General features: G+C 38.7%; 1 protein-coding gene across 1 annotated transcript; it reads left to right on the top strand.

Annotated features, from left to right (window-relative positions):
• The first annotated feature begins 1,050 nt into the window (after positions 1-1,050).
• Positions 1,051-14,050, top strand: LOC129448413 (transcription factor E2F3). Its single transcript, XM_055210780.2, has 7 exons — positions 1,051-1,668; positions 5,538-5,649; positions 5,880-6,099; positions 9,096-9,254; positions 9,354-9,468; positions 11,649-11,790; positions 12,466-14,050. The coding sequence occupies exons 1-7, from the start codon at positions 1,399-1,401 to the stop codon at positions 12,711-12,713; spliced, it is 1,266 nt and encodes a 421-aa protein (XP_055066755.2). The 5' UTR covers positions 1,051-1,398; the 3' UTR covers positions 12,714-14,050.
• Positions 14,051-14,072: the final 22 nt, after the last annotated feature.

The following is a 14,072-nucleotide window of genomic DNA, read 5'->3' as shown; positions in this document are numbered from 1 at the left end:
GATATAGCGCCACCTACTGATTGTTAGTGTTGTGCATTCAAGGCACATAAAATTTATTATTTGTTTATGTTTGCCTATTTTGTTAAGATGCTTGAAAGCAATAAAGAGAAAAAAGTGTTATTTGTCAGAATTAAAGGGATAATTCACACAAAAAATTAAAATGTCATAATTTTCTCATCCTCATGTTGTTTAAATCAGTATGAATTTATTTTTCTGATAAACACAAAATAAGATATTTGTATAAATGATGGTAAGCACACAGCAGATTGTAACCATTGACATGTAACCATCATATCAAAATATCCTATTTTGTGTTCATCAGAAAAACAAAGAAATTCATGTAGATTTAGAACAACATAAGAATGAGAAAATTATGACAGTTTTTTTATTATCCCTTTAAATATTTGACTCACAATATCACAAGTGTCTTTCTTTTTGTCATTATTTATAAAGGTTCTGCAATTCACTTTTTATTTAAAAATAAATAAAAAACATACAAAATCGCATTTAAATCAAAAATGAAAGACGTAGAGGCAGATGTCTTAATATGTAAATGTTTTTAGACTGTAACATGATCTATAATGATTTTATGAGGTGTTTATTTTAGTTTTCGTCTGTATTTGTTTTGTATTATTTTTTTTATATTATGCTGCTGCCTGTCTCGGCCAGGTCACCCTTGCAAAAGAGGTTCTTCTTAATCTCAATGGGACTTTTCTGGTTAAATAAAGGTTAATAATAATACAAACCAAGGATATTCGTATCAAGTACATAATGTATAGTAAATACAGTTTATCATATAAAATATTGAACTAAGATAAATGAAAGAAATCAAAACAAATTAATAAATAAACACATCCGTAACTTAAACAGTTTAGATTTATTCTTATGAAAGTATTCAAAACATTTGCTTTCTCTCTGTGCGTCTCCACGTCAGTTTCGTTTTGACGTTTAAGTACACGTGCTGCCATTGACCAATAGCAACTCTGGATCTACGTTGGCGTCTTCTCATTGGTCAAACCAGTACAAAGAAATGGTTAAATAAAGGCGTGATACGTCGCGTACGCAACCAATCGTGCGTCCTATGCAAATCTTATTTAAAAATTCCCCGGGAAATCTGAGTTTCGCGGGAGGGCCCTTCGCGCTTAAACTGCATCCCCTCATTCATTGTCAGCTTCCTGGAGCCATTTTTCAGTTTGTCGGCGGAGCGCTTCTCGTCTTCCTCAAAATCCAAAGCATCTGCCCTCTACCCGCCACCAATATAAACTCATTCACGGCCAGATGGATAGCTGAGACTTTAATCTCACACTCGCCGTGCGTATTTGTGAAATAAACGCGGCGGATTAGCAGAAAAACGAACTTAAACTGCAGGAGGGACAAAGGACACCAGAGTCCACAACGATGAGAAGAGGCGTCCCATCAGCCCCGGAAAAAGTCATAATCGCAGGGGTTGGTGGCTCTTCGCTGGACAAAAACGCAGTTTTAACAGCACTGTCCGATCGATTCACATCTAATCTGTCCACTGCCACATATATACAGATTATAACCCCGCCGCCATGCATTACACAGACCGCCAATGTCTGCCTGTCCGATCCACCGGCGGCCAGTTTATACAGCACGCCGAACGGAACACATGGAACCGGACAGAGACCCGCGTTAGGACGACCACCGGTAATATCACGCACACCATCTGTAAACAAACAGCTTTAACTGCGAACAAATGCACAGAGAGAGACGTCGAGCTGCTTCCTTACTGTAGCTTAGCTTAAGCAGCTTGCTAATGGGCAACATGACTACAGCTCAGTTTGCGAGCACTTTAACACTTTGCTTGAGGGTCTTTTCTCTGCATAGGTTGCTCGTGGCCTTTTCTCGTGTTTGTAAATGCATTTAAAGTGGTTGGTTAATACAAAAAATGATTTGGCGTTGGTCATATTTGGGCATCACGCTTGTTTGCTTGCTTGCATGCATGCATGCTTGGAGAAGGTCAGTGTGACTTCTGCAATAAGTTTGATTATTTAAATGTGTAAATAATCCCACGATATTGTCGAATATTATGAGTATGTTGTCGCGTAAATGTGTTATGTCGAGGCCCTGTGCTAGTGTTTTTGGAGGGGGGAGGGTTGCAGACTCAGTTTTTTCCTGAGGTAGTTGAACGTAATCGCTTTATAATCTGTTTTCCCCTTCACCATTTCATTGAATACATTCAATTCACACACACACTCGCGTGTAATAAACGCTTACTTTTAAGTGTAAATGTGAAGTAGTACGGAAATCGGCACAAAAATCACTTTAAAGGTGTAAAGTGCAGAACGTGTTTACAACCCCACACCAGGTTTACACGAGCACTTATTTACGTCCAATAGTTTCAATGCCACTAAATTAGACTGAGGTAATGTTTTCAAAAGGGTGTGTGGTTTATATATGGGGTGCAAATATAAAATGTTTGTTTCCTTCCTCATTTTGTTGTGCACTCAGCAAATTTCATGTTAAAAAACAAGTGTTGTGATGTTAAACAGGTTTGACTTCAGCTGTTTTCTTCACTGTTTGCTTGGGCATGTTTTGCATGCGTTATTATACAATACCAAATGAATGGGGTGGTATAGCATTTCTCTGAAAGCAGCTGATAACACTACTACACATTAAACACTTCTATGAATTTCCCTCTTTCATTGTGATTTAATGAGGATTGGCTTAATCCCGGCCTCTGATACCCATGTAGACTAATAAAAATGGCATTTCCAGCTCATTCTGGGCTATGTATAAACAATATCTTCAAATGATATTAAATATGCGAGTCTGTTTTGGGTTGAACCTTTTAAAGACAAACATGTAATTTGATGGTTAATAAAGGGGGTTTGAGCCTCTTTCCTGTTTGCTCTATTGAAGGGGACACATTTTCCACCACAAAATGGCTGTTCAGACAGCCCTCCCACAACACACTGTCATCAAGATCAAGCATATGGAATGTGGGCAGGCATGTGTATGACCGGTATTTAAACCAGGAGAGATGACTTTAAGGTTGTAACTGGCAAATCTTGTCAGATCTGTCAGCTTTTAAGGCATTGCATTACTATGCAGTTTTTACGTGGGTAATCTGATCAAGCGTGATATGTAAAAACTTCGTAAAACCTCTTATGAAGATGTTCAACTGTCAGCGACGTTGGGTAAAACGACAGTAAATGCACTTTAACATGCTGTTTGTAGTGTATGGAAAGTTTGATCTTTGCATGTGGTAGCATCAATTTGCTAGTCTAAACTGAATCTCAAGTGCTGATTCTCTTACTTTTGCACTGGTAACGCAATGATCTACCACTGAACTATAATTAACAAATGAAGAACTCTGATGCAAATAAGGGTGGTTTCATATTAGGTTCACTAAAATGGACAGAGTTGTTTGTATCCTTATTGCTCTTTAGTTGAATGTTTGGTTTACAACAATGAAATGTATCTACTTGAATCTTTCTGCTGCAAAAGTTTTTAAGTTGTACAAAAGAAAGCAGGTTGTCCACTGGCGATTGCGGAGGCGAGCAAAAAGTATGAAGCAAATTGTTACAGCACATCACTCTCGCGCCCAGATATTCGCCAGCGCTTGTCATCAATCAATCCCTCCAGAAAAACGTGATTGTGATCGCATGATTCAACGCATAATGAGCCGAAGTCCGCATATTTATTCTGGGGTCGCATTTTTTTCAAATACGCCGCACTTTCGCAGCATAAGTTGCAGATTTCCATCACAAATATTTTAGCAAAGTTGAAAAATGTTGTGTTTACTTCACACAAGCACAGCCATGTCCCCTGTTGCCATGAGAACGTTATGAAGTGACGTGATTATGTGATGTGAACATCATAGATATGTATAATATAGGCTAGATGTCTCGCCCGCGCTGCTAGCCAATTGACTGGAATGTTCGCATTTGGCGGCCATCTTAGCACAGGGCGCTCGCTCACTCATAGCATTGCGTTTAATGGCGCATGTACTTTTAAATGACCATAACTTGCTCAATTTCTACCCATTTTCAAACAGTTTGTTGGGTACATCTCTGACGTTTATATGACACTGCATACTTGATGAATCATTTTCATGAATCATGTTAAACCATTCAGAATTATAGCCACGTTAATAAAGTTTGTAAGAAACCAAACCGTTTGAAAATCGGTAGAAAATTGAGAAAGTTATGGTCGTTTAAATGTACCTGCACCATTAAACGCAATGCTACGAGTGAGTGAGCTGTCTGAGTTAAAGGGACACAAGGCAAGTCTGAGTTTTATTTCTCTACTAGCTCCCCCTAGTGTCTGGAAGTAAATGCTTTCTATATCTGAGACTTTACGAGACTGAAGGACACCGGGTCGGATACAGCGAACTTGCAAGTGGGGTATTCTTCCTACAGACGTTAGGGGCGGGCGAGAGAGACTTCATTCGTCATGTAATGAGTCATTTAACCATATACAGACTTACGATGATGATTTATTAACATAAAAATGCTGCCTTGTGTCTCTTTAAGATGGCCGCCAGGTGATGACGTTAGAGACTCTGCCGTAACACATCTAGCCTTTATTATACATATGGTGAACATCATTCGAAAGCTGCAGTTTTTGCAAGTTCCTGCAATTTCATCGCATAAAATTGCATAAATATCCCGCATATTCCATCGCATTTCTTAAGAAAACGTGCCCCAAGATCAAGGATTTTTGCCCGCAACAATCACAAAAAAACTCTGCGTTTTTCTGGAAGGACTGATCAATGTTAATGATCACTAACATCCTGCGCATGCCATTAATAGCGTTTCACTTCCGCAATTTAGTATTATTATAGGCAGCGAACCGTACCCCAGACCATCCTTTTCAGGTGGACTCTGGTGAGGTCTGTGGGTGCGCACCCGAATTAGGAAAACCATATTCACATCATCCAAACAAACCGGACTCTGATGTGTTACTTAAGTCATTTCATTGGTATTTAACAAATTAACACTTTCTCTGCAAAGCCCGGAATGTAGTTTGTTTTTTACATGTATGCATATGTAAGTGCACGGTCGAAAGCACATCCTTGCAAAGCATAGTTTATTTGACTCGTACGTGTACAGAGATGTTCGACGCATGTGCATTGCGACCAGAATGCATCACATTTTCTGAGCTACTTTCTCCTGTACCTTCGTGCGTGACCTATGCATGCATACAAAGTATGTGCAAATACAAAAATCTGGCGGTGCGTGTACTGTGCGTGCTTACGTAAATTTAGTCATTAGAATAGTAACGCGCACTAGACCCTCGCGTATGCGCAAAAACAAAACCATTCGTCTAGTTTTATTTTTATTTGTTCCTTCTAAATAGCTGTAAAAACCTAAAAAATTAGTTCAATAATATGATGTTTAATGGATTCTGTCAAAAAAAACTGGCTGGAATTAAGCGTCTTTGAAGCGAAAATTATCTGAACATATAATGTGTGACGAGGGCATTCGGTCAATGTCATCTTATTTTTGATTGAGGTGGCGTTTTATACCTTTTATTATGCTTTTCTAACTGATGGACTTCCTCTTCACCAGGCAAAAAGACGGTTGGCACTGGATGACTCGGATCATCTTTACATGAGCGAAGGAGCCAAAACACCCAAGACCCAAACAGGAACTCCATTTGGTGTTATTAAGGGAAATAAAAGTAAGAAAGCCCCCTTTTTGTGTAAGCTTTAAATTGGTTGCCTGGGACAATGGTCAATTTTTGCAGTAATTATTGCAAAATGTTTAACCTCAGATTGACCAATCAGAATAAAGAGTTACAATGTAAAAAAGTCTTTAAAAGGAAACGATTTTTTTTTTTAAATGCAGTGAATCGTTGTTGCCTGGTTGAAGTTTTACCAAGATTTCCCCCCCAAACGTGTTTACTTGCAGCTCCAAAGTCTCCATCAGAGAAGACGCGGTACGATACCTCATTGGGTTTATTGACGAAGAAGTTCTTGCAGCTTTTGGCGCAGTCGTCTGACGGCGTGGTGGACCTGAACCAGGCCTCCGAGATCCTCAAAGTCCAGAAGAGACGCCTCTACGACATCACCAATGTTCTTGAGGGGGTTCACCTCATTAAAAAGAAATCTAAAAACAACATTCAATGGATGTATGTACCGTTTCACTATGCTGGCTTCTGAATTTTGTGCAGAATATTACTTTGATGCTTTGTTCAAACAGAATAATGTTGTTTAATACAGAGCTGCTTTTGTTGAAGCTTTGGCAGCATTGGGCATCAAGCTACAGCCACAGCACACAGGAAGTTGTGTTTTAGGTGGTTGTGTGCAATACAGTTTCCCTTTGCAGAGGTTTCTGAGTGTGTCTGTAGTTCTGACAGCCTGAAACTAAATGCGCATCACTGCAGCCACTGGTTTGTTTTTTCCTATGTGTGTTGCTGCATTGGAGAAGGTGTGAGCACATTTCTCAAGTGTGTTGCTTTTTAAAACGGACATAGTATCCAAACACTGCTCATTCTAAGAACTTGATGTATTCATTCAGTAGACGTTAATCTACAGTTACACATTAGGCAGACACTTCTATCCAAAGTAATTTATAGTGCATTGAAGCTGTATATTTATATCAGTGTTTTTTTTGGTCAATCGTATCTGTGTGCTCATAAGCCCACTAATTTCTGTTTTTCCATCAATGTTTATTGGCTGTAAAGCCATTGATATGCTAATGCTCATCTAAAATTATTCTTTCAAGTCCTAAGGTAAATGAACCAAAAATATTAATGACACACCTTTCCTTCATATTTCCTCCAAAAAAGTGTTTGACGGTGTATCCTTTTCACCAAATACCACATACATCAGACTATGGGGCAGTTTCCTGGACAGGGCCTTAAGCCTGGGATACGGTGCAGGATTTTTGCCATCCTATATATCACACTGTGGGACCATGAAGCGTTTAAACTTGGGTACATAGACCAGGGGTGGGCCACTGTCCTTCAAAGTTTAGCTCCAACCCTAATCAAATACACCTGAAAAATGTAATCAAAGGCTGCAGAATGACTTGGAAATGGCATTCAGGTGTGTTGATTAGGGTTGGAGCTAAACTTTGCAGGACAGTGGCCATCCAGGACCAAGAATGCCCACCCCTGATGTAGACTGTACAATGATGACACTTATTGCATCGTAGGCTGGCACACAAATTAGCGCAATGTCATCAGTATGCGCTACTGGTAAACAAATACCTGTCCACAGGTTGTAGCAGCAAACACGCTGTGCGTTGGTCATGCTCAATTTCTGATGCTGTCAGAAAACTAGTGTTGGCTATCTTTGGTTGCAACACCAGTAAAAATGCCATCTTTGAACTTCTCTCATTGTACAACAGGACCACCAATAAAGAGTCACGATCACAGAAATTGCCACGATTGTTTCACAATGGCAATCTTTCCTCTGGGACAGCCAACAATCATACAGTCTATCCCAGGCTTTAGTTATGTTGGGACATTTAAGTAGTTTTTACAAGCATACCTTACTAAAACATTACAGGTGTGCATCTTGAGACAAAACAACAGTACTTTATGGGGCGGTTTCGCGGACAGGGATTAGCTTAATCCAGGACTAGGCCTTGGTTTAATTAGGAAAAATAACTAGTTTTAACAAACATGCTTTACTAAAAACATTACCTGTGTGCATTTTGAGGCAAAACAAAGGGCACCGATGTATTTTAAGATATGTCAGTTCAAGTTGTTTTCAGTTTGGACAGCTCTTAAAAATGTTTTAGTCTAGGACTAGTCTAACCCCTGTCTGGGAAACCGCCCGTATATATGTTAAAGGTGCAGTGTGTAAATTTTAGCTGCATCTAGTGGAGAGGTTGCGAATTGCAACCAATGGATCAGTCCACTGCTCACTCCTCGCTTTTGAAACGCATAGAGAAGCTACGGTAGCTGCCACCGGACAAACATGTCATCATCGGAGACAACTTAGTAAAAAAAAGTTTGTCCGTTAAGGGATCTGTAGGAACATGGCGGCACAAAATGGCGACTTTCATGTAACGGGGAACGTCAGTATGTAAATAAAAACGTCTCATTCTAAGGTAATAAAAACATAACGGTTCATTTTGAATGGTCTTTATACACCCCTGACAGTGTAGTTTTGTATATTATTTAGCATTTCTGTCAAGAGATTTTTCTAAAAATTACACACTGCACCTTTAAGATATGTCCATACAAGGTGTTTTTAAATTAAGGCAGCTTAGTCAGAGACTAGGAAAAGCCCTGTCCTTGAAACCACCCCAATATCAAGCAGCAAATCACTATTGATGCTATAAAAGATATATTTTGGATACAGGGCTTACCCTGTATATATACCCCCATGACAAATTTCTCTTTAATAGGAAATATGACACAACAGGAAAGAAGCATGTAATTTCTTATGGGTGGTTTCCCAGACAGGGATTAGACTAGTCCTAGACTAAAATAAATGTAAGAGCTGTCCAAACTGAAAACAACTTGCACTGACATATCTTAAAATACAACAGTGCCCTTTGTTTTACCACCCCATACTGTCTTAAAGACGACATTAAACCTTATTTAACTTTGTATAACTCTGGTTGGACAAGGACAGACACTATTAACCAATAGTATAACCGGATTTGTTTCACTCTTCTTTATCGAAACCAGTGGTTCCCAAATGAGGATCGGGATTACGAGATGGTTCCGGGGGGCAATTTATTTATCATAAATTCTGTAAAATCAAACCTCAGATAAACATGGCTACCAACCAACAGCACTACATTGTATAATTTAACACGTTTTGTGAAGTTGTTTTATGTCATTGATTTTCTTTGGGGGTGTCCTGCACATAGGGGGGCACATGCTGAAAAGTTTGAGAACCACTGAACTAATCAAAACAATGGACAAAAGCTATTAGCACACTGCATTCAACTGTTATAATATTATAAAGGACAGATACATTATCTTAAATGTTAATTGAACTTGATATATGATATATATATCAAAGAATGACAGAACAATTCAGAATTAATTCCTTTTTTATTTTTATTAATTCCTTATTTTTTATTTCTAATTTATTACATATTTCTGTCTTGTCTTTTTTCAGACAATGAAGTGACTGACACTTGTTTTTTTCTTTTCGTCAGGGGCTGCAGCCTGTCTGAAGTGGGTGGAGTTTTGTCTGAGAGAGAGACTCTGAGCAGTGAAATAACACAGCTTGTCGAGGAAGAGCGCAGACTCGATGAGTTGATCCAGAGCTGCACACAGGAAGTCAAGCGTATGACAGAGTCATCACATAGTCAAAAATATCCTTACTCTGAAACTTGTCTGTAATTGGTCAGCTGTTTTTTGCCAAAATGAATGATCTATGAAGCATACCTTTAGCATTCCTTAACCACCCTCACGTTTGCATATGTGACGTATCAAGACTTGCGTCAGGACCGTGGACTGAGAGATCAGACTGTAATCGTGGTCAAAGCGCCTTCAGAAACTAAACTTGAGGTGCCTGATCCCCAAGAGGTAAGGAGATGAAGACAATATATAAAAACATTTGCTCACCCATACCGGTATGACTTTTTACAATGCCTGTAACAGAAATATAATGCTATTTTATATTGTTTTGAATTTAGTGCATTACAACACAAAACAGGGTTTTTGTAAAACTAAATGTTATTTTATTCCTCAACATAAAGTTTCCTATAAAATTCATACTATTATAAATACACAAAAAGGGAGAATTAGCTTGATAAGAGTTTCCCTGTTTTACATTTCTTTTTTTTTAAAGAGATAGTTCATCCAAAAATGTAAATTCTGTCATTATGTACTCACCCTTATGTTGTTACAAACCTGTGTGAATTTTTTTGTTTTGATAACTATAAAGGAAGATGTTTTGAGGAATGTTTGAAACCAACTCTTTCATGAGCCCCATTTACTTCCATGGTATTCTTCTTGCCTACTATGGAAGTGAGTGGGGCTCATGATCGGTTTGGTTGCAAACATTCCTCAAAATATCTTTATTTTATGTTCATCAGAATAAAGAAACTCATACAGGTTTGTAACAACATAAGGTTCTGTAATTGATGACAGAATTTTCATTTTTGGGTCAACTATCCTTTTAGCATGCCGTCATATCATTTGTTTATTTGGCTCCCCCATGTGACCAGTTTTGGTTTCACATCACTTCCAGACTGCAAAATACTGTGTGTAGCATTGCCATATAGGCATTGTATTGTAAAGTGTTTCAGGAAATTTCAGGAAGTTTAAAAACTTTTACTCTTCACCTAAGAACATCAGCATCTTTTATCAAGCCACTCACAGATGATTGGGTGGTTTCCATCTGAAGCATAATCCAAGGCTAAAATACATGTTTGGGCAGTCTTAACTGAAAACAAATTGTGCTGACATATTCACTAACATTGTTTTGTCTTTGACGCACACCTGTAATGCTTTTTGTAAGATATGGTTGTAAAAACAACTTAAATGTCCTAATATAGCCTAGTGCTGGCTTAATTTAAACCCTGTCTGGAAAACCGCCCTATTGTCACATAAAGAATGCCCTTCCCACAAAACAAAATGGAGAAATATCATCAGGGTCATAAATATGTTTTGTCCACTAGACCAGTGGTTTTCAAACTGGGGGCCGCGAGATGGTGCCAGGGGGGCCCCAGTTTTATGACATTTTATGAAATACATTAATTTATCATGAATTCTGTGTAATTAAACCTAAAAAATAAGGCTACTAACCCAAAGCACTACTTTTTTGTAAAATTTAATGTTTTTTTTTTTTAAATTAAAATGTTGAGTTTACGAACAGTTTTTTGTCACAAATTTTCTTTGGGGGGCTGCAAAGGAATGCACTGTACACAAGGGGGGCCGCACGCTGAAAAAGTTTGGGAACCACTGCACTAGACCGATAAACATGTATATTAACTTTACCTAATTAGTTCCAAAATCTAATTACGCTGAATTATCGCTAAAAACTAAAAGGTTTTTAGTTTGTTAAAAGTAGTGTTCATATAAATGTTTTTGTAATATAATGGGTCCTATCTGAAGCCTCTATAACCATCTCAGGGGTGTTAAACATATGGCCCACAAAGGTGTCCAATCTGGCCCGCATGATGATTTATTATTAAAAACATTTTAAAAAATACTTTCAGGCAGTTGCGTTTGTCTAGTTTAAACAGGGGACATGCGGAAAGCAGCAAAACGCGGACAGTTACACAGGCGTAGTGTAGACGGACCTCGTGCACCCAAACATTCGACAGATGCAGAGAAAGGCGGCAGCTGTGCGCCGGGTGCGCCGCATACCGTGTATAAAACGGCCATGAATGAGTTTCTGCCTTAAGCCGCAATTGCGACACGCGACAAACAGTAGTGAATGATAGTTTAATAACGGTTTCTTTTAAATGTTCGGGCTGGTCAGGACTCGCACACAACCATCTAGTAATTAAAGTAGCAACTGAGTATGTTAATGTTTCTAAAGACTTTCGAAATTTCGAGTCGTGTGTTTTTCTAGTTTTCTTGCTAATTATTTTGTAGTTGTTTTAGTTAATATTAACACAATATTATCAGCACACTAAGATCTGAAAAACGTATCCGGCCTTCACATGGAGACGTTATTTACCATCTGGCCCTCAACCTAAAATGTGTTTGACACCTTTGTAGTAAACGATAACAAATTGTTGCTTTATTTTGTGCAGGGTCTACAGGTGCACCTGACCAGCACAAAGGCTCCTATAGATGTCTTCCTGTGTCCAGATGAGAACACAGTTGAAAGCCCTGTGAAAAATGGCAACTGTGGTATTAAGGGCAATTCCTCGCCTTTCATGAAAGTATTAGATGGTGAGTGAAAAATGTCTTTGTCCTTTTGGGTTCATTTAAACACAAGACTAATAACGCATGGACCAGAATCATTTTCCTTTCTAATGCTTGATGGTGCCGCAGTGGCCCAATCAGGCCGGTGACATTTCTGTCAACTGGACCCGGGCCATCGGACTCTCCTTAGTGTCGAGTCCTTGTCTCCTTGATAGACATTAGCTGCGTTTCCAATAGACTTCAAATTGAAATTGCTAATTGAAAATACTCCCAATGGAAAAATGTAAATTTCGCAAAAACTCTTTATACGCTCGCATGAGGCGGTTTTTCAGGCAATTCACAAGAGGTGTATTTTGCAAAACTGCAATGAAAACACATCTTCACATTTACAGGTCAACTGATGTATGTTACATGCTCAACATGATATGAATTCGCAGGTCAGAGTTCACCAGACTTGAACTTTGCTACACAGTGAAATTTCATTGCACGAGGTTTCGTTTCTGGTCTGATGCATTCTCAAAATATTGCATAAGTTTTGCATAAATCTGTGATGGAAACACAGCTACTGACATCTTCTTGACTACTAGATGTCTGTTCTAGCTTCGAATCTGTGTATTAAATTTGATACATAATACACTGATTCATACTCATTTTTTATTTTCTTTAATCTCTCTTCCTCTGTTTTACTCTTTCTATCTCTAGATGCTTCTTCCAGTCGTTCTGGTCCAGCCGTGACTGTTACTAGCCTGTCCCCCATCACGTCCCCGTTCACCAGTCTCCTTCAGCAAACAGAAGATCAGATCCCCAGCAATGAAGGGCCCTTCATCAGTCTGGGCACTCCACCGTTCAGTGATGATTACCTGATGAGCCTCGAAGAGGAGGAGGGAATCGCAGACCTCTTTGATGACCTGGACAGGCTTCCAAATATAGATGATCTCTTGTGCAATTAAGGATGTTCCTCAACCATCTGGACTCAGGTCTGACTCGATCAAACACCTGCTTCACTTGACTGATCCCAAGTTGTCAGCAGCCATGTGTTGCGTTCACACTGCCAGTGTTTTTTAATCACAGTAGATCACTGGGCTCCAAGCTGTTGGTTTCTTGTATGTGGTCTTACTCCTCCGTGGCATCCACCTGTTTGCAGATAGCGAGCTGCTATCTGCACTTTAATTGGTTGCCACATTGCTTTGCTGCTTGTATGCATCATCATCGCTGATGCCAAAATGACTTTTTGATTGTACGGATCACTGGCAGTGTGAACAGATGGGCTTCCTAAACCAGGATTTCTCTCTTAACATCTTTACTTTTAGATCTGCCTCACAGAGCCAGAAATCAAAATTAAATCTTCGCCCCTAATCCTCACCGTTCTCTTGTGGTAATGTTTTTAAGCATTTACCACGGTTAAGGTAAATGAAACGAAGCTGTAAACATAGACACTGACAACTGCTAAAGCTGAAATGTCATGTTTTGCCTCAACCTTATGTATTGAATTTGATACCCGAGACATTCATTCACACCTATCGTAAATATTTCTGCCTAAAAGGTGACACTTGGGTGACTCTCGCAAATAAATGTTTTACCACAAACCCAAAAGACAACAATATATAAGGTACATTTTGCATATAAAAGGAAACTTATGATCAGGACCATGAAGGTTTGCTCTATGCTTTGCATTGTGGCATTTATAAAACTGCCAATTCTAACATTCTTATTAATTTTAATATGCATATAAATGAATTTATATAAACAAGTAAAAAAAATATATACTTTTTCTGCATAACAGTAATGAGACCGCAGTCTCATTCAGAATGAGTTTGAGGGTCATGATATAAAAATGGTCTTAAAAATTGGCTTAATTTTTTGCAAATGTTTTACCTTATTAGGGTAAATATTAGGGCGAATATATCCTAAATGTTTCTTAGGTATTTGTGAGATTCACTCACTGAGGGTCACTGTTGCCTTTTCTGTCAGATTTTATTAATATGAAATCAGTACAGTGCATTAATTTTGAGTTGAATGTGTGTGTTTGAACTTTGAACTGAAGGAAATAGTATGTGGGTCTAGACTTTTGTAGTTTGTGAGCTGTCAACCCACCTCAAGAGAACCTGCAGACGTCTTTTAGTGGATTCTTTAATGCTACCTATACCATCTTGTTATAATGCAACAGGAAAGTCTTGTTTGTTTCCCATCGCTTAACCTGCTTTCAAATGCAGGGCAGGTGCCCTTGGTCAAGAAGCCATTTGTAAATTGTGTGGTATACTTATTAAAATCAATATCATTTCTATAAGGCACTAGGTACTATGTTCTAC

Source organism: Misgurnus anguillicaudatus, chromosome 10 (genome assembly GCF_027580225.2).
Source record: "Misgurnus anguillicaudatus chromosome 10, ASM2758022v2, whole genome shotgun sequence".
NCBI classification, from domain to species: domain Eukaryota; kingdom Metazoa; phylum Chordata; class Actinopteri; order Cypriniformes; family Cobitidae; genus Misgurnus; species Misgurnus anguillicaudatus.
Note: the sequence above shows the minus strand (reverse complement) of the source record. Positions and strands in the feature narration are given on the sequence as shown.